Raw genomic sequence first — 19,344 nt, forward strand, 5'->3', positions numbered from 1 at the left:
TGTGTTTGAGTCTTTGGTGACGTTTATCCTTTATTATTTCTCTCCTTCGTCCAAAGGCTGGATCTTTGCAGAGTGATGCCTTGATCTTCTAATGTAAAGTCTGTATGGAAACAAATTCCAGCTTTGCTGCCTCCTTATCTTGTCTGTGATCCAGATGTTTAAAAAAAAATCTTTAGCTTCTGCTAAATACTACTTGCCTAACATACTGCCAGAGCCCCGCATCGGTGACCTCCTGAACTAGTGTAGAAGATAATATATGGGAACTTTGGGGTTTTGGCGTAACATTGTTCCAACATTTGATCCAAGACATTGCACTGCCTTGGTGATACAGGTAGCTGGGACTGAATTCTCAAATCATAGAATTGTGGAATGAGTTGGGTTGGAAAGGACAGTAAAGATGATCTAGTTCCAACACACCTGCCACGGGTAGGGCACCTTCCACTAGACCAGATTGCTCAAAACCCCATTCAACCTGGCCTTGAACACTTTCAGGGATAGGGCGGCACAACTTCCCTGGGCAAACACGTTCCAGTGCCTCACTACCCTCCCAGTAAAGAATTTCATCCTAATATCTGATATAAATCTCTCCTCTTTTAGTTTAAAACCCTCCCCTCTTTTCCTATTGTTATATGCCTGTGTAAAGTGTTGCTCTCCCTTTTTTTTTTTTTTATAAGCCCCCTTTAAGTACTGGAAGGCTGTTATAAGTTCTCCCTGGAGCCTTTTCTTCTCCAAGCTGAACAACCCCAACTCTCTCAGCCTGACTTCATAGAAGAAGTTCTTCAGCCCTCTGATAATCTTTGTAGCCCTCCTTGGGAGCTGTTCTAACAGGTCCATGTCTGTCTTGTGCTGAGGACTCCAGACCTCAGCTGTGTTCTGTATTGGTTTCCCTATTTGTGTTTCTGAACTGATGGCAGCTCCTCAGGGTTTGAAACAAACTGTCTTTGGCAAGGTCTTGGAAACTGAGACCTTGTTTTCAGGAAAGCAGCAAACCCCTTTCCTCACAGACTCTAACTGCTTTAGAATTCTGCACAGTGTTCTTGGGGTCAGAGACATTTCAGGACTGTCTGTCTCCTTCTTGCCCTTAGCCCTTGGCATGATTGGTGGAGTGAGGATGCTGCTACACCAGAACATGAGTCCAGTTTCTTGATGGTTTTGATGATTTTGTGGCATTTTCAGTCTCTTATATTCTTGGGAATGGGGATCTTGGCATTCAAATAGATAGCAAGAAAAGCGTATTTCCTCAAATAGTAACATTTTTCTCTTTTGTGTGTAGATGATAAGGGGTATTAAAGCATTTGTTGTTTTGGCTGTGTAATTTATTTTCTGTTGAAGCGGCCTTGAAGCTTGACTGATAATGATCCATACTGTGAGTTGAGAAGAGTAAATCAGCAGAGATGACAACTACTTGTGGATGTCTGTCCATTTGGAACTGCAGAGAGAAAGCTGGTGTCTTTAATTACTTTACCAAATACCATTCCTATGACATTTTCAGCAGCTAGGCACAGAAGAAAAACAAGCATTTTCCTAAGCTGCATCTTGAATTTGGGCTGTATCCTAATTCAAATCAAAGTCAGACTGTAGGATGTGCCAAAAACTTCTACCTTTCTTCTGCCTCCCTCCTTTCCTTTTTCTCAAGATAGTGCAGGGTGGAGGGGAGCAGTGGCAGATAGTGGTCAAGGACGAGCACCTTAGCCTGTGCTCTGGGATGTGCCCACCAGAGTTTCCAGTTTGTATAATTTGTAGTCATCTGGGTCAGGTAAAAGTGTGTTTTCCTTTGTTTTTGTAGTTGAGTCAGCAGGAAAGATATGCCTGTGAAAGATACTAAAGAAACACTTGAAAAATGTATTTTGTGTTTGAGATACTTGACATCTCAACTGTTTGTGTTTTGTGATTTGAGGTATGCCCGAAAGGGCTGTTTCTGTCCTCTTCTGCTCTCTGTATTGAGCAACAGCAGATATGCCTATATTTAGCACTGATAATACAAGTGCTTGTGTTTGTATGTATGCCTATGTGTACATGTTTTCCCTGACATCTCCTTTGCCTCCTATTTAATTTATTCCCCTCCATTTGCTCTCGCAGCTGGCAGATTTCCGAGAGGTGGTCTCGCGGATGCTGGGCCTTGACATTGCCAGCCTGGCTCTTCCTGACTATGAAATCATTACACGCCTTGACGGGCTGATTCACTCTCATCAGCACCATTTCTTCCCCTGTGTCTGCCCCAAAGACATGGCAAGGACCCCGCAGGAGCAGCAAAGAAACGTGCAGCTTCTTGACTGAAAGGAGACGGAGCAAAGTAAAATTTTCTGTTTGCTTCCTTACCTGCTAGACACCCACAGAAAACAGATCCTTGTTTTTGTTCCCTACTCTACAGACACCAGCTAGGGCTGATTTTTAGAACTTCAATAGCGAGACTGAGCGGAATGGGTAGAGTAAAGTCAGCAGCCTGGAGATGGCACACAGAAAATCCCTGGGCAGCATAATACTTCAGTTATGAAAATGATAGGCACCACATCAACAATACCCTCGAGTTTCACTGCAGAGGCATTGAAGTCATGGGTCACCCAAGGTCAGTTCACAGTTTTGAGAAGTTACTGAATGTCCTCTTCAGTGGCACTGCTTGTGTTTTACCTCTGGGTGACAGAGACGAAACCAAGTAGAGGTAGTCCTGCTTCTGTTCCTCTTGCCACATGGGACCTCTCTGCATTTTTACACATAAGGGCTTTAGCTTCAAGACAGTTATCTGCAAGTTAGAGCATTATCTCAATTTTGGAACAAGAGATGTTTTTTGCTTCTGCTAGTTTCTTTTGTCTGCTCATATGGCAAAACAAAAAATTTCGCTTTTGCAGCAAAGGCTTTCTCAAAAGGTCCTGTCATGTGCCTCATGTAGATATATCTGGTAAAACTGGGTGTTGGCCTTGGTAATGATGCCTTGAAAATTTTGCTTCCAGCTACTGTATTCCATGGGCAATTAATTCACAGGCCAAATAAGTGGCAACTCTTCTGGGTTAATTAAAAATTATTTTTAAACTCTTGTTCACTACAGAAAATAGTTGAACTACTAAAGTGTTTATTTTCAGACAAGTGATGATGAGGTGTACAAAACTACCTCTTAGTCATAAAAACTTCTTTTTGAGTGTTGTTAAACTTCATGATTTTTTAAAAAGAAATATGGACAATAAATCTGTTTTAATAGCAAATTCAAACTTGATTCTGTAGTTTCAGCTTTCTCTTCCCATTATATGTTTTCTACGGATGTGTAGAACAGTAAAGAAGACTTACCTATTTATGTCTGACCATTTGTGGGCTTTCTACAGTATCTCAGCAAATGATGACCCACTCAGTAAAACTGAACACACTATTTTAAGAAAAATGACACTTTTTCAAGTAAGAGTGGTAATTTTGGTACCTGGCTGGGGACTCAAAACATGCTTTTATTTCATTTGCTTCTGAAGAATTGTTTCTCAGTGACTTGCTGTAAAATAAAAAAATAAACACACAAGCTTTTGTAAAATCAGTAATTTGAGGAGATAGAGATAAATCTTGTGTAAATTCTTATGCTTCTGTGGCTAACTGGATTAAAATAAATTTAATTTCTTGTTTTACAATGTAACACTGTTTTGAGGGGAATGACTTCAAACTGAAAGAGAGTAGGTTAGATTAGATACTAGGAAGAAATTCCTTTCTGTGAGGGCAGTGAGGCACAAGTTGGACTGAGAAGTTGTGGATGCTCCCTCCCTGGAAGTGTTTAAGGCCAGGCTGGATGAAATGTAATTTTTAGGCATGATATGTTGATTGAGAATTTAGAGTGTGGGAAAGGATGCAATAATTTTATAATTATTTGTGAGATAATACAGGTAGTTTCACTTTGTGTTTTGTTGGTTTTATCGGCACTTCTGTTTGATTTATTACTAAAGAACAAAACCTGTTTTCTTCATCCACATTAATATATATCATACAGAGCATGATTTACTGTATTTTGAAAATTAAGTAAATTGAATTACAAATTTAGGTCCACTCAGCCCAGATAATACATTCATAACATTAAGAAATAGTCTCTGAGACCGACAATTATAAAGTAAGTTTGCATTGTGAAACGATTTCCTGATGTCTGCCTGTTCCTAGAGACTTGCAGCCTTCCTGTCGTTCTCGTTAGTCCCGTACCCTGCCACCCTGTGACCAGCCCTGGCACCAGCAGTGAAGTTCCAGCCCCACAGAAGCCACCAGCAGAGTTCTCAAAATTATTTCAGACAAGGCAGATTTTCACATGAAGTTCACAGCAATGCTTCATTACTGGTTTGCATGCTAAGCAAGAAAAAAGAATAAAGGTTTTCCAATGCCTGTTTTTTTTCTTTTTAGCACAGCAGATCTATCTTTTCTGAAGTATTACTGCTCACCATGCTAACAAAGGAATATGACCTATTATCTGACTACTAATACTGCCTGTATTTACTTTACTTTTGGAAGCGTACTGACATATTTCTTCATTTAGCCAAAGCAAATAAATAAATAAATAAATAAGAAGCAATTTGATGGGAACAAAGTTCAGGTGATTTTTGACTTACATAATTTAGGTTACTCCTGAAAGAACTGACTTTCAATTTTCAAGGCTTGTTTCATACAGCACGGAAATTAGTCTTTGTTTTGGAAGAAAAGTTAGATGAGGCTTATAAATGTTTTCAATGTTTGTTTCAAATGTTTTCTTCTGTTTTAAACCAAGATGCATTCAACACAAGACAGGCATTGCAAGTGTGTGTTAAGGTTGTGTCAGCAGACACCCCTCCTCCTGTAGATTATTTTTGCTAGGTTTGTCTGTATTCATAAAAGGTGTGGGATCAAGAGTTTTCTTTCTGTTCATTATTGCTCTTTTATTGTGGTAAAAGATTCTTGATTTATCAGCAGAACACATATGAAAATAGAAGTAATGTGTGTTAACTCCCAAAATGGTACAGCTACAGAACTTCCTTTTTTTTCTCCAAAGAACAGCTCAACCAACTCCAATGAAGGCAGCTTTACTACGAAGTGTTAAGGCAAAACTCAACAAATTAAAATGTTGCAACTGTAGATAATGAAGTGAAATAATTTACATGCTATAAACATTGTAAAAATAAAATCACAAAGCAAATAGGAAAACAAGTGTTATAGTGTTATGAGTGTATTAAAGTGCATGGAACTGAATTTTTGCCTATGCATCCTGTTGTTGATAATACACTATTTGCAACACAGCAGAACCATGCATCAGAATAATGTAATAGAACCATGATTCCTCAAAGAAATTAAGCACAAAAGTATTCAAATACTTTGCTAAATTAGAATTAAGACACATAAGGACAGACCACATTAAATTACTCTTTGACTTCTGTCACTCTGTAGTTTATTATTGCTGTATAAAGCAGTTTCCTTGCTTTTTCACATTTTCTGTGAATGTGTGCATCATACACATTTTCCTAGGGCTGTTCAGTTACGGGATTATTTTACACATAATGAGGGAGCAGGAGAGGGGAAATATGAATGACCCAAGTCAAAATAGCTGTTATTTTTTAAAAAGGCAGAGAGGAATCAGGTACATTTTGAGAGAAAAAGCAATGTATTCTCCCAAATTTTTCATGTGAAATAGAAGTATTTTGTAAGACTACAGATAATGACCATTTGTCTTGACCATCTAAAAGAAAAAGGGTGAGGAATGAAGCAAAATGAAGTGACATTCTCTATGGAATTAGAGAAAAGGGATTTCTGATATCACTGAAGCATACAAAACAAAATCAGTTAACTATGTGGAAAATAAAAAAAATGATAGCTTGCCAGAATAGGAATTGGAAAGAATGTTCAAAGATAATCCTTTTCAAATGGAAGTTTTCAGTGAGGTTTTTTGGTTTTTTTTTTGTTTGTTTGCATTTTTGGCGCTTTTTTGGGGGTTTTTTTGTTTGTTTGTTTTTTTTGTTTAAACAAGTAAGAATACTCTATTGCAATACTTCCTTTTTGTGGAAGGAGGATGAGTTTATTAGATTGCACTCATAATTAGTGAGGATAACTGAGTCAGAAAAGAAAAATCTGCAAAATATAACAGTGTGTTTGAACAAAATAGTTTACTTTTCTGTCAGTTTTAAATTAAGTCAGCTAAGGAGCCCTGAGACAATGAGGAACACTTATTTTCAGAAGGGAAAAAATAAAACAGTTAAGAAATGTTGTTTTATTTTTTCCCCTGTGACTACTTACACTTTGGATAAGTAGGAGAAACAACACAAAGCAGATTGCAGTGTGAGCAAGTGGGCTCCAAACAGGTCCCAGATAGAGAAACCAAGTGTCAGATGGCTTCTGGTAATGCTGAGGCTGGGACTGGAAGGCAGGAAGTCTCACCAAACTGGGAGCTGGATGGGTTTCAGCCACAGGTTATGTGTACATTTTATAGTTTTTGTTGTAAATCGGTGTTTCTATGAAATGGTTTGGGTTTTTTTTTTTTTTTTTTTTGGAAGAGGAATGTTGATATGTTGGGTGGGGATGATGAGTGCTTGGTTATAAACAAAACAGTTTTCTATTAATGCTGTTTTTAAATAGGCCAATGAATGCAATTTAATCTTAAATTCTTAAAAAATAATCTTGCCCACAAAACACTGGGAGCTCTGGTTACAAAACAGACATGTGATGGTACCCGTGGAATGCTGGAAGACCTTCCCCAGGGCAGTTCTGAAGGCAGCAACACGCCAGCAGAGCTGAGTCAGCCCTTTCCCCTCCTGGTTATGTTTTTCACTGTGAGGAACAGCACGGCCACAGCAGCTCTGGGGGCTGTGCACACCAGAGAGGCACCTCTGGTCCCAACAGGGAGTGTCTGCAGCCTGTCAACTGTGCTTTGATTGATGGCTTGGGCTCAAGCTGGCTTGAAGTAAGGAGCTCTAAGAGTATTTCTAGCACTAAAACTACTTCACTGAGTATTTCAAAGCATTTCCTCTGTGTACCCTTCATGCTGCAGTAGCGATGTAAATATGTGCAGCATAAATTATAAAGCAACGATATGAATTTATATGGTCAGCCACTCTGGCTGGCTTCTTGCCCTTAGAGGAGGTCAGAGACTCATGATTAAACCAACAGGCATCCCACAGGACCAGCAAAAAACACTACTGGCAACAACTCTCTGACCTTTATCTGAAGAGTTGGTTTTTCTTAGTCTCTACATGCTGCATTGGATTTGTTGTGGTTCACGCTATCTTTCTCACCTGGATCTTTCACAGATCACTTGCCTGCAGCAAAGTCTCTGTGGTCAGCCCTGTTCCTCATCCAGCAACGTTTTGCATCCATGCCTTGCAAGGAGCCCCAGCGTCAGCCAGGTTGTGTAGGTTTGCTGGAGAAATCTGCCCACACCCTTGGTCTGCTGCCACTTTCCACCCCTCAGACCTGGCAGCCTCCTCCTGCACTTTATCCCTAGCCAGGGTGCAGTCGGAGCTTTGCAGCGTTGTGTGGCACTCAGCAGACATCAAGATACAGCTGACTCTCTCATGTAAGACCGCAGTGTCTTTTAGATGCTTCCTTCCCCTTCTAGGTAGTTTTCTGGAACTGCTGGGACAGGTACAGTCAGTCCACGCTTGTGTAGGTGGGAGAAAGAGCTGAAAGGCTTTGGTCAGCCTAAAGGATCCTACGAAGCAGCAAGGCTGTGTCAGGCATACGGCCACAAGGGGACAGATACGTTCTGCGGGATCTGCAGGGGAGGTGGAGCTGCGAGAAGGAGAAATAACACGAGGGTAAAATGACGGCAGCTGACAAACCAGGACAGGTGCAGGTTCTTGTGAAGCAGACTGCAATGATTTTTATAGCAGATGTACTATGGCCATCAGTGTAGATGGATGGAATCCTGCAGGTTATGGAGTGAAAGTCCCTTAGAGCTTTCATAGAGATCAGTCCAAACCAGGCTGTGCAGAAAAGTGCTAGGTTAGTGCTGAGATTATCATAGTAATATCGATGTTTAATATTTTTGATGTTGTTTGGTATTAGAGACATTTAGAATAACACCTCCATGGCGTTACTGCAGCATGTGACACCACTATGTAGTCCTGGCTGCCTTTGAGAATACGGATTGGGAACAGTGGAACAGAGGACAGACAACAGAGCTGGGGTGTGTCCAGCAGGAGTGGAATAGTGAGTGTGGCTGACATAACACGTAGGGATCTGAATCTCAGCTTGTATTGATGACATTTAGCTGTCTGAGGGTTTGTGGAAGGAAGTGGGAACAAAGGGTATCTGAGACACATCTCACAAAGTCATGGAGCTAAAATGGATTGATTCAAGTGGCTAAAAATATGCCTGAATATATTTTCCTGTATTTACTATTAGCAACTATTCATCTCAACAGTTTGAGACAGGAGGCTGTGGAGAGTGTAGGAATCAAAAAATAAATATTTGAAAAAGCAACCAGTAAACAGACAGGGATTTAGACTAATGACCTAAACAGAAAATAATGTCATGGGTTAAGAGCTGCACAGACTAATCCTCTGGTGATAAATCTTAACTGCAAGGCTTTATAAACTTCTCCTGACTTGTGGGTGAACTTCAGAATAGAAACGAGAGGAGCTAGTTGCCCTTGGAAATCAGCCTGTGATGTAGAGGGAAAAAAGGAAGCTGGAACAAGAGGAAAGACTGGCTCAGTGCCTGAGGACTGCTGCCCAGCTGGTTTTTGAATCAAGATAGGTAAGCTTCCTTTCAGTCTCATGAAGCTCTACAAATGACAATATCTGCACCAGCAAGTGACAGAGATCCCAAATCGCCCCAGTTAGGATAACAGTTTCTCACAACAGCTCTTTTATTCTTAAGTAGTGCATGTTCCAATACTTCATAGTTCTTTATAGTGACTTCCTGGCCTAATCAAAGAAGAGGTTGTATTTCTCAAAAAATGTTCTCTCTGTGGTTTTCCTAAGAAATTCTTGACTGGACTGCTTTGGAAGTTCAGTTTTCACGTGTGTCTGTAGCAGTAGTATCATTGCCTGTAATGCAATGTGATGCTTTGCTTTTATTTACAGGAGGAGGGAAGTCTTCCATGAAAGATGGCAGAATTTATTTATTTGAAAATTCAAGCCAAAATGATTCAGTCCTTCCTAAAAACAAGACTAATGGAAAACCTATAATTTGCCTATATCCATAAACAAAAATCTGGCAATTCGGAGCAATTCAGGCCAGAGTCAAAACTTAGTTTCTTTGTAACAAGCGTTCCTGGCTTGCTTTGCCAGAGCAAAGGTTGACACACCTCACTGCTCCCAATGCTCTTTTCCTTAGAAATAAACAGGAGTGGAAGGAGGGGTCCATTTCCAAGCCACAGGGAAAAGGGACAGACTCAGGAAGGTGCTAGTTATGGCAGGTTTCACACGGAAGAGAAGAGAAAGGAAGTTCCATGGGAGAGATAAAGGTGGGCTGTAAGATAAAAAAAGAAAAGGGAGAGGTGTGAGTAGCTGAGTAGGGATTTGGGAATGAGTGTTTGGGAGAGCTGAAGATTGGGAAGCAAGCAGCAGATAGCAGTGAGGATGGGAGCATTTCAGAACTTCCTGGTCATAGACCAGCATGAAGGACAGGGGGGAAGCCAAGGGCAAGAGACTGAGCCTGTTGGATGCAGTAATGGTAAACCCAGGAGCAGTATGAGAAATCAGCACTCACATCTCCAAATGAAGTGGGAAGAGTGGGAGAAAGCAAGGTAATGTAGGATGGAATCAACTGTGCAAAACGTTCCCAGCATTTCACGCCAGCAGGAGATGGGACATGCCGTGTTTGTGATCTTCTTCCATTGTGTTTCTGTACATGCATTCTGCATATAGGAAGGGTTTTATTATCTGGGTTTTGGAGGTACAGAGAACCCAGAAAGACTCCTAAAAATAAGTTGGAGTTAAGAAGGGGAATATCCTCTGAAAGAGAGGGACAGAAGTTTGAAAGAGAGATACAATCAAAACTAGACTAACCTGCTGCCTGCCTCTGAGAGACTTCAGCAATACTGTCAAAATGAGGGGGAAAAGAAGTATGAAGAAAAAGCTGGTTTTAAAATGGTCTAAAAGCAAGGGAGAAAAGTAAGTTTTTGAACTGTAGGAATTCTAAGATGGAAATAATTCTATTTTTCTCACCTAGCAATTTTCATCTTCTCTCTTACTGTAATGGCAAATGCTGTTTGATTTTGAGAAACTGAGAAGTCCCTCCCATTTCTCACTACCATCATCAGGAGTCTTTCACCCATTAATCCTCAGAAGATGGTTAAGCTACAATTTCACCTTATGGTAGCAGGGTGCTGTGGTCTTAGTCTCCCCCAGCAAGGCTTCTGGTCCCTGCCTGCCTTCCACTGCTTGGCCCTTGCAGGGGAAGAGCCTCCCCAGGAACTAAAATACTGGTGAATCTATTTGGAAAACTGCAAAATGTTCAGAAGGTGGCCTTCTCCATGAAAAACAGTAACAATGACTAAAAGTCACTCTTCCCACTGGTAGAGCTCCTGATTCTTCCAAGTTCCAAGTGGAGAAGGAAGAGTATAAAGATGCCACTCTGGGCTGGTGAATTTGCCTGGCTTTGGCTGGATGAAGCACTTCACCAAGGGATCTCCATTTGTACCTTGTGAAACCCATAAGGAGGAACTGCAGGTTTGGATAGCAGCTGAGAGTACTGTGTCTTCTCCATATGGCAGAGCAATTTGTTTCACAGTTTCTAAATAAAGAGGAATTTTAAAAGTCTTTTCCATATGTATTCACTGAAAGATAATTATAGTTATAACAGCACAAGGACTTTACTCGAAAAACCAAACTAGTAAATGTAGTAAATTAGTGCTTCTTACAGGAAGAAAAGCTGATTACCACACATCCATAACAGCATCAGTGGTGTATTTCTCCCAATATGAAATTACTGTTTGTACTACTGTTTTGAAAAGGAAAATTTTAATAATATCTAGTATTTTATTGTTCCATTTTACAAATCCCAGTGCTGTAGTAACTAGACACATCTCCTTTGCTATCCCAAATCCTGCAAGATTTCTGCAAAATTCTGTGAACATCAGAATAATTTAAAATTTTAGAATGTGTAAGACTTAAAAAAAAAATACATTTGCCTTTGTCTCTTTCATAGTTAAACACCCAAAATACATTTGCAAGCTGTGTTTTTTGTCAGAGAAAAATGTAATTTTTTGTAATAGAAAAAGGCTCCTTTCTGTTCTGTGGTCCAAGACCTCAGTTCCAGAAAGGTTAAGCACTAATGTTTTCATTCTGTTTAAAAGGAAGATAATTACAGTTTCTCACCCACCTTTAGAAGGCTCTTTAAAATTTTCATACAAGAGTGTAATGACTTTATATGTGGTTATATAAAAGACTCCCTATAATTTGTTGAATTTTTCTTTAGGAAAAAATGGAAATATCATTCTATGTTATTTCCTTTTAGTTTTGCATTTAGCTTAAAATGAACTGTAATGCTATTTATTTCTTAGGTGGATTGCAAATTTTACACCCCCAAAATTGCAACCTGTTACTGTTAAAGAATCCTTGAATAAGCTGTCCTGGAAAGTCTCTTATATACTTTCAGTGGCAAAGAGCTACCTTGGAGAGTAAATTTCTCAATATATTACACTTTGAATAAGTATTTCACAATTGAGTCTACGCTTGTCTTAGAGTTGTAGTCAGGAGTTAACCCTTTTTTGGCTTTACCACCCTCCTGTTTCTTAGCTGGGCACAGGTTAGTGACCTTGTTATCCAGTGCTAAACAGAAAAAGCTTTCTCATAACATCCACATTTTTTCATGTGAGTGAAACACATGATAACATGGATTCATATGATATCATGTGAGTGAAAAATTGCAGCAGTGGTGCAATTGCCCAAACTTCTGACACTCCTTCTTGTGCTTTGGGAAGCTGAAATTGTGTTCCTGGGGAGGAATAAAGATTTACAAAGGACTCAGGTGTGACAATATTTTCCTTTTAACCATATTGATTACTTTTTGAGAGCCTTCTCTGACAGCAACTCTCTAACTAATAAACATCATGGTAATGCTGTCAAATTCTTAATCAATGCCTGTCCTTTAGATCTTAAATGCAGGTTTAGCACCACTATCAATATGCAAATTAAATTAATATTGTGAAGAAAAGCGTCAGAATACAAAAATACTATGATGTGTTGAACAGAAAACATACACAGTGTTGTCCACCTAATAACAGTCATAGTGATGATGATAACAAAATAATAACACTGACTTCTAATAAATACATTTATTTGCAAATATTTTACCAGTAAATTATTAATAACTAAAAATATAATTAGACTATAATAAATGACAAAAATTTTAAAAATAATAATTACTTATGATTCACTAATTATTATTAATAAGAATGTGTTCCAACATAGTATGGTAAGATCTCAAAGTTCTTGACAAAGGGCTTCTGACCTCCTGTTACTGTCTGCATACAGAGAAACTACAATGAAGTGAAGTAACTTGCTGAAAAATGCAACAAAGTGCAAGGCAGAAGGATCACTGTATCCTCTCATTCTGTCCTGTTGCCCAGCTGCACATCTGTGCTGCAGCTGGACCTGATACTTCCCTGCTTTTCCAGGCCTCATTTCTCAGCTGCATTTCCTGACAAAGTATGGATCTTCTTCTTTAGTGTAGTACAGTAAACCCTCCAATTTAACAGTTGCTAAAGGAACTGTGCTTTCTTCACTAAAACAAGATGAAAATATGTGAAAAGCAGTTCAGCTCAGTTGCAGTTTGAATGCCATCACTTAAACTCCAGGCTGTTTGATAGACTGTAGAGAAAGGGGGTTGGAATCATGCAGGAATCACATTTAGCAGTCTTAAGATTGCTTCCACACTCCCTTGTAAAAAATCTGAATATCATTGTCACAAATATTTCTAAATAATCATAAGTATAGGGTGCTTTTTGACATTAGTGGGCTCAGAGAAATTAGAAGTAAAACAGGAAGTGACATAAAAGAGAAAACTCCCCTACGTGTGGGGCAGTCCTTTCTGGAGCAACCTGTTATAACTTACACCAGGGGACTTTGAAATGATAATTAAGAGTAGTCAAAATATCAAAATCCCAGATCTTGTAATTACCACAGAATATATTTGCTTTTGCCTCTCCTGGAAGCTTGCCATAATTTTCCAGATTGGCATGTTGGTTTTAGTTCCACATGATAAACAACAGGAGCTCTAAAAGAAATGGCAAAAACTTTCAGCTTCAGTTTAAAGGAATTATTTATATTTCTATAAAAAAAAGAAGAGTTTTAAAAGCTCCAACGTGTCAGCCAGCAGGAGCCAAGTGCTGTGGGGTGGTTGGTCTGAGGGATCAGGATGCCAGTGACACAAAGATGTGCAGTGAGGGAATGGGACCAGATTGCAAACTGGTAAAGAGCTTCTGGTGATGCTGGTGTAGAATAATCACCCAAATTACTGAAGTCTCCATGTGGGCATGTACATTCCTTCTACACATCCAAACACATGATGGTCTTTCTTTTCTAGTATGTAGCAATTCCCAGTCATGAGTCTGTGGTGAGTGTTCATCAAATAAGATAAAGTGATGTTTGCCATACGAATATTTGCCATTGCCTCAATTATAGGCAGTTCACATGTAACATCAGTTACATGGTGTTCCATTAATCTTGAAATCCAGCTAAAATGCCTGCTTGAAACAAATGACATTTTTTCAGTGTATTGTGGTGCCTTGTAGTGTTTTATCCCCACGCTGAAGGCAATTCATTTAGTAAGTGTCAATTCCTGTTTCTCTACTAGTAGAGCAATGGTAACAACTTGCAAAAAAGATTAATAAAGAGCACATGGGTAGGCCACTAACACAGGCAGAAAGGAGAGGCTTATTTGCTGAAATAAGGTAAATGAGGTCATTAGGCTGGGAAAATCTGACAAACTTGTGGTAGTAGCTGTGATCAAGATTTGACAGGACTATCGGGACAATGATCTGTGCACAAGTCTGGAGAGAATCTGATCATTCCTGTCACAAGAAAGGGACTGGAATAGATGGATTTCAGGGTTTTTTTTTCTATCCAGAAGTACATAATTATGTATCAGAGATCTGTCCAAGGTTGGTAATATTTTCAACATAAACAGTTATAGCAGTATTTTGCCATACCATTTCTATCCTCAGCTTTGCAGTTAGAAGCTACAGTTAAGTTTTTATTTATATTTGTTTTTAAAGCCTTATCTATAACAAAGTAACACTGTAGCTTTTTAAAGAGCAACAAAAAAGGCTGACAAATAAAAATTTAAGGAAATTATATTCTATGAAAAAGTTAAATACTTTGGCTGCTGTGGAATTTCTTGTTTAATTGCTCCTAAGTGTCCTTTCCTCTGCTCAGAAGCCTAGGTAGTCAAAATTAAGTGGAATAAAAAATGCCTTAAATTTTCAAGAGCAGTTTTCTAACACATTACATTATTTGTGTACTTGTATGTTTTAGTCTGTTACTGAATACTGGCAGGAAACTAAAATGGGTACTTACTGCAGATGTATTTTACTGGCTAGGCTAGTGTGAGGAGTTATTGTGAAGCAGGGAAACATGTTACCAAGGTAAGAAATAATGAAGGAAGGTGAATGCCAGTGCATAATATAATTTAGGAGTTGGCTTTGTAGGAAAAAGCCTGAGAATTCTTACCTTAATGTTTTCAGAGATGAGATAGGTTGCACACATTTGTGGCAATTTGCAGCTCAAAGGCCCCAGCTAACAGGTAAAAGTCAGCATAATGCTTTTATTTGGGAAGCTGGCAGAAAATTGTCAGTGACAGAATGCAAATTCAGAAAAACTGATGGGAAAATATTGACTGTGTAAACATGGAACAGCCAAAAGAATCAGGAGGCAAAATGCCACCAGAGCTGTTGCTGTCATGCAGCAAGACTTGCAGGCTGCTGCCGAACAGTCTCATGTCAGTACTCACGAGGATGCTCTCTCAAGGCTTCAGAAGGTTAGCAAACCAATTCATTCAGTTGGTCACTATCACAGAACTGGAGAATCAACATATTTTACATGACATATCAAGTAGCTGCCTTTTCCAGCTGGTTCTTTTCTGATTTGGTTTAGGACATCTGTCAGATGCAAAGAAGAGAGTCCAGCATTGTTAGCCCACAGTTGCTGCCCGCTCAGGGCAAGTGCCTCTGGAAAGCAACACCCTGAAGAGCTGAACGTGTTCAACTGCAAGAGGACCAGAATTTGTCCTGTTAAGGCCGGGTGAGTTTAACCTGTTAAAAACATTTTACTATGTTGTGTATCAATGTAGGCATCAGAAAGAGTCCTGCTGTGGAGTCTTGTACCTTGTGCTAAGAAAATGTGGACATTTGTAAGAACGGCCCAGTTATTAATGGGGTGGAAATTTTCTTTGAGTACCCTGCAAGCTTTAGTCCCTGTTGGAAGCAACTCAGAACTGGGTTCTATTTATAGCTGTAGTACAAATTTTCTGAACACAGTTATTGATTCAAATTTTCTTTCATTTAATTGCTAGTGATTTAGCTAAATAGCAAGATAAAAAGACTCGAGCCAAACAAAATCACCACAACAAAAGAGTATAGAACTGAAAGAGGGATTGAATTTCTATTAACCAATTAACATTTTTATTCTGGGGCCAAGCAATACACATTTGCCTTTAACAGAATGACCGACCAAATTGCTGTCAGTCAGCCAATCTGATAAAGGTCAACTACTGAAAACGCAGTCTGTCAGTATACAAAATAAGTGACCTGGGAAGCCAGAAGTTCATTTGTTGTTTTGAAAGAAAAGTACACTATTTTCAGAGATGCATCTGTTCTGTATCAATTACAAAACGTTTAATGAAATTTTATGGTGGAAATAATACTATCAACTTTCTTAATGATACTCCTTGTTCACTGGGGCTTCTTTGGATATCTTGACAACACAAACTTGTTTTAAATAAAATTATATGTTTTAGTCCTTTTAAGTGTTGTTTACTTTTAGTTTAGTCAAACAACTCTTCCTGACAGTTAAACTGCCTGAATAAAACTGGCAGGGGCGGAAAAGAGGAATATGGACACTATTCCTAAGATAGGCAATCGATTATTTTGTGTAGAGATTTACATTTTAGATTGTAGAATAAAACTTCAACTGTTTACCTATTTTCAAATTACCTAATTATGAAAAGATTTTAAGCAGGCTTAACTCTCTGTAGAGTGCTGGCCTGGCAAACCTGGCTGTGGGACCTGGCAGTGGAACTGACTGATGCTCTCTCATGGCTGATGCTCACCAAAGGAAAGGGCCAGGATGGAGCACCACAGACAGGGAACACCTGTAGAGTAACTTTCCTACACGAAGAGGTTTGCACAGGAAAAGTTTATCAGTTGCTACAAAGAAATTCCCTTATGTTCTTGGTTAGGAGTTGATTTATTAATTGCAGGCTTGTTTATATCCCTTCTAAGAAAAGAATTTAAAAATATGTCATCCTCTAAATGTGGCTGCCTCTGAGACCATCGGCTGGACACATGTTTAACTTTGGAGTCAGCCTGAATAGTTGCAGTACCACACTGATCTAAATCTTTCCCTGCCATGTCTGCCTAGAGGGAGTGTTTTGAGTGTTGCAGCATTCCTCATACCAGGGAACAAATAGCATTTCAAGATGTAGGTAGCTTTTGGTTTTGTAGGCATTTCAGGAACTCACATCTGCCAGTAAAACTATCATGCAAATTAGATGTTCTGTCTTAATAGGTAAATTATGTACTTATTCTTTTAACATCCCTTTTTCTTTTCGAACATACTAGACATGTACATTTTTGATTTGAAAGAGGGAAGCTGCTCCCCCTGCTAAGCTGCAGGTGTCTTAGCCACTTAGCTCTTTTTTCCTCTCACTTGCCTCAGTTCTGGCGTCTGTTATCTGTAGTCACTTCTTTCATAAGGATGATGGTTTTTTACATCCATGTTCTCCCTTTCAAAAAAAGGAAGCTTAAAGGAATTAAGATTTACTCTGACTTGAATGCAGGATATAATAATTTCTTAATAGAGATGGGAATAGCTTGTTACAGAATAAATTACCTAAATTCTGTGTGAAAGCAGTGCACAGAAATCCTCAATAATAACGCTGAATATATCTGCTTACATGATTCCAGTAAATATATGATTACTGAAAATGGCTGCTAATTCTTCTGTTGCTCAGATGGTGCCAGTTTCAGAAGCTAGAAAATACAAATTTATTGTTGTTTGTTAAATCCTGATTTCATCCTTGTGTTATTGTGTACTTCTGTTCCCTTATTAAGATGGAGACAAGCAGAACTATTTCTGGTTTATGTGCTTGTTTGAGCAGAATCATCACTAATGTCAGCATTACTGTAGGGAAGAAGTTGATACCTATAGGCTGCCATACAAGTAAGAGGGTATTTTCCCCCAGTTCATACCGTGCCACTGTGCTGTGAGTGCACAGAGGAGCACGTAAGCACATATTAGCAGTGCTCATGTGCATTTGTGTGGCACTGAGTCGCGTGTGCATGAAGCAAGTCTTATCTAAGGAGATGCTGGCTTCTCTAAAGCGGTTTGAAATGAATCAAGGTGGCAATATTTTGGAGCCTGAAGCCTAGAGTTTTAGCTATCACATTACTCCTTTTCTTACAATGTTCCTGGAGGATGTTTGTCTGGCAGCTTGCCCTCCCCCAGCTTTCCACTGTCTGACAGACCTCTGGGGGTTTGTACCATCATTCTTCCTTTCTTTCCCGTCTTTGTCCTTAGTGTCTCCAGAAGGGACAATGGGGAGAGCAGTTGAATGTTGGCACCCAGATTCCTGTTCCATGAGGACTCACCCCAAGTGCCTGTGAAGGAAGGGCTTGCTCACCATGATCCATCCAGAAGTTGCTTCCTTGGACTAATACATCTTTCCAACTGCGAGTGAATTTCCCTCGCCAGTCCCAGAGGTTCAGGAACACATGGCCTCTCCAAAAAATCCTGAAGTGAGAAAGGAAAACCAGCAACCACACAGAAGCTCCAAATAATGCAATATTTTAGCCTGATTTCTGATTTCCTTCTGAGCAAGAATGCTTAAGAATGATGATGGTTGTTGCACTAAACTACAGATTTGCAATCATAATCTTGGAGGGGTGAGCCTAGTCTAAATAGCTTTCAAGAAAGAGTTAAAAATGGTGGAAGGTACACTTTAGCTTTTCTTCCTTTCCCCCTTCTGAACTTACATTGCATTGAGCAGATACTATCCTGATGAGATGGAATAGCTATTTCTTGCTCTTTATTTTTCACAGAACTAAATCTAATGATTTTTTTTTAGAGGAGGAACAAACCAGAGTAAGGAATTAAACATACGACTTTGAGAACTTTGTAAAAGGGACACATATTAGGTCATTTGGCCCAACAGTAATGTCTTGATAACAGAAAAGTTTACCAACATGTAAGTGCAATAGAAATGTTTCTATTAAATCTATAAAAAATAGTAATTGTAGAGCTATTTGTGTGGCACATGAAAGGATTTTTCCTCCACAGCAGTTTTTCCTTGAAACTGTGGAAAGTGTAATACCTCAATTTTTGTGAATTGATTTGATGGTTGCCATTTGTAACATCTACATCTGTTGCTCAAGAGGAACAAAATGAAACTAGCAGACAGCAGAGAAGCCAGAAGAAAATTAGATTTTAAAAGTCTATCTGAGTCTCATTTACATTTTGCAATGCAGGTGTTGAAATCTATTTCTCAACCAGTAAATTTTAAAATCAAACTGTGCTCCTTTAAATTGCTTAAATAAGATTTGTGCTACTTTTCTGCTTCCCAGGCCTCCTCTTTCTTAGAAGCGAACTTAAATTGCTTCAGGAAACAGGAGGCAGAAATGGAAACACCATGTGATAGTAGGGAAGGGCCCTGCTGGCTGAGGAGAGATCATCCTTAGTCCAGGGTCACTTTGCAGAAACCCCATACTTCTTAGTGTTGGGATGAAAAGGAGTGACAATAAAATATGTGTTTTCCAGGGGGAAAGTAATTGTGCTGAACTGTCTCAGTCCACCTCTGCCAGCCACTTTATGTTCACTTCCAATATATGGTAAGCTCTCAATTATATTTCTGTTTAACTCAAATTGCTGAAATAACCCCTTGTTTGAAACTGTTTCTACATATGAAGATTTATAGTGCTGGGAATAAAAATCATCGTCTGGATTTCATTAAGATTTTCCTGGCACGTAATTAATGCTGAAAGCATGTTTTGATCAAGCATCTCCAATAGCAGCAATGGTAAGTGAGTTAAAAGCAGCTAGCATTATAGAAATAGGGCTACATGGTCTCTGAAAGTTTTTGCTAGTTTTCCCAGCCCTCAGCAAATGGTGGTGCTAGTACCTTATTTTTCATTCCCTGTGTTTCCTCATTTCATGGTCATATCAGCCTCTTGGTGACTGCCAATGAGCAGATCTCATCAGCTGAAAA

The 19,344-nt window shown here is 39.2% G+C and overlaps 1 protein-coding gene across 1 annotated transcript in view; it reads left to right on the top strand.

The window, feature by feature from the left end:
- The window catches only part of CCDC170 (coiled-coil domain containing 170), a 36,786-nt gene extending 31,611 nt beyond the window's left edge, over positions 1-5,175 (top strand). Inside the window, exon 12 of the mRNA XM_008637986.2 lies at positions 2,080-5,175. Within this exon, the coding sequence (XP_008636208.2) occupies positions 2,080-2,277 (198 nt within the window). The 3' untranslated portion in view covers positions 2,278-5,175. The remainder of the gene's footprint in view (positions 1-2,079) is intronic.
- Positions 5,176-19,344: the final 14,169 nt, after the last annotated feature.

This window comes from Corvus brachyrhynchos, unplaced genomic scaffold (assembly GCF_000691975.1).
Source record: "Corvus brachyrhynchos isolate BGI_N302 unplaced genomic scaffold, ASM69197v1 scaffold14, whole genome shotgun sequence".
Classification (NCBI taxonomy): domain Eukaryota; kingdom Metazoa; phylum Chordata; class Aves; order Passeriformes; family Corvidae; genus Corvus; species Corvus brachyrhynchos.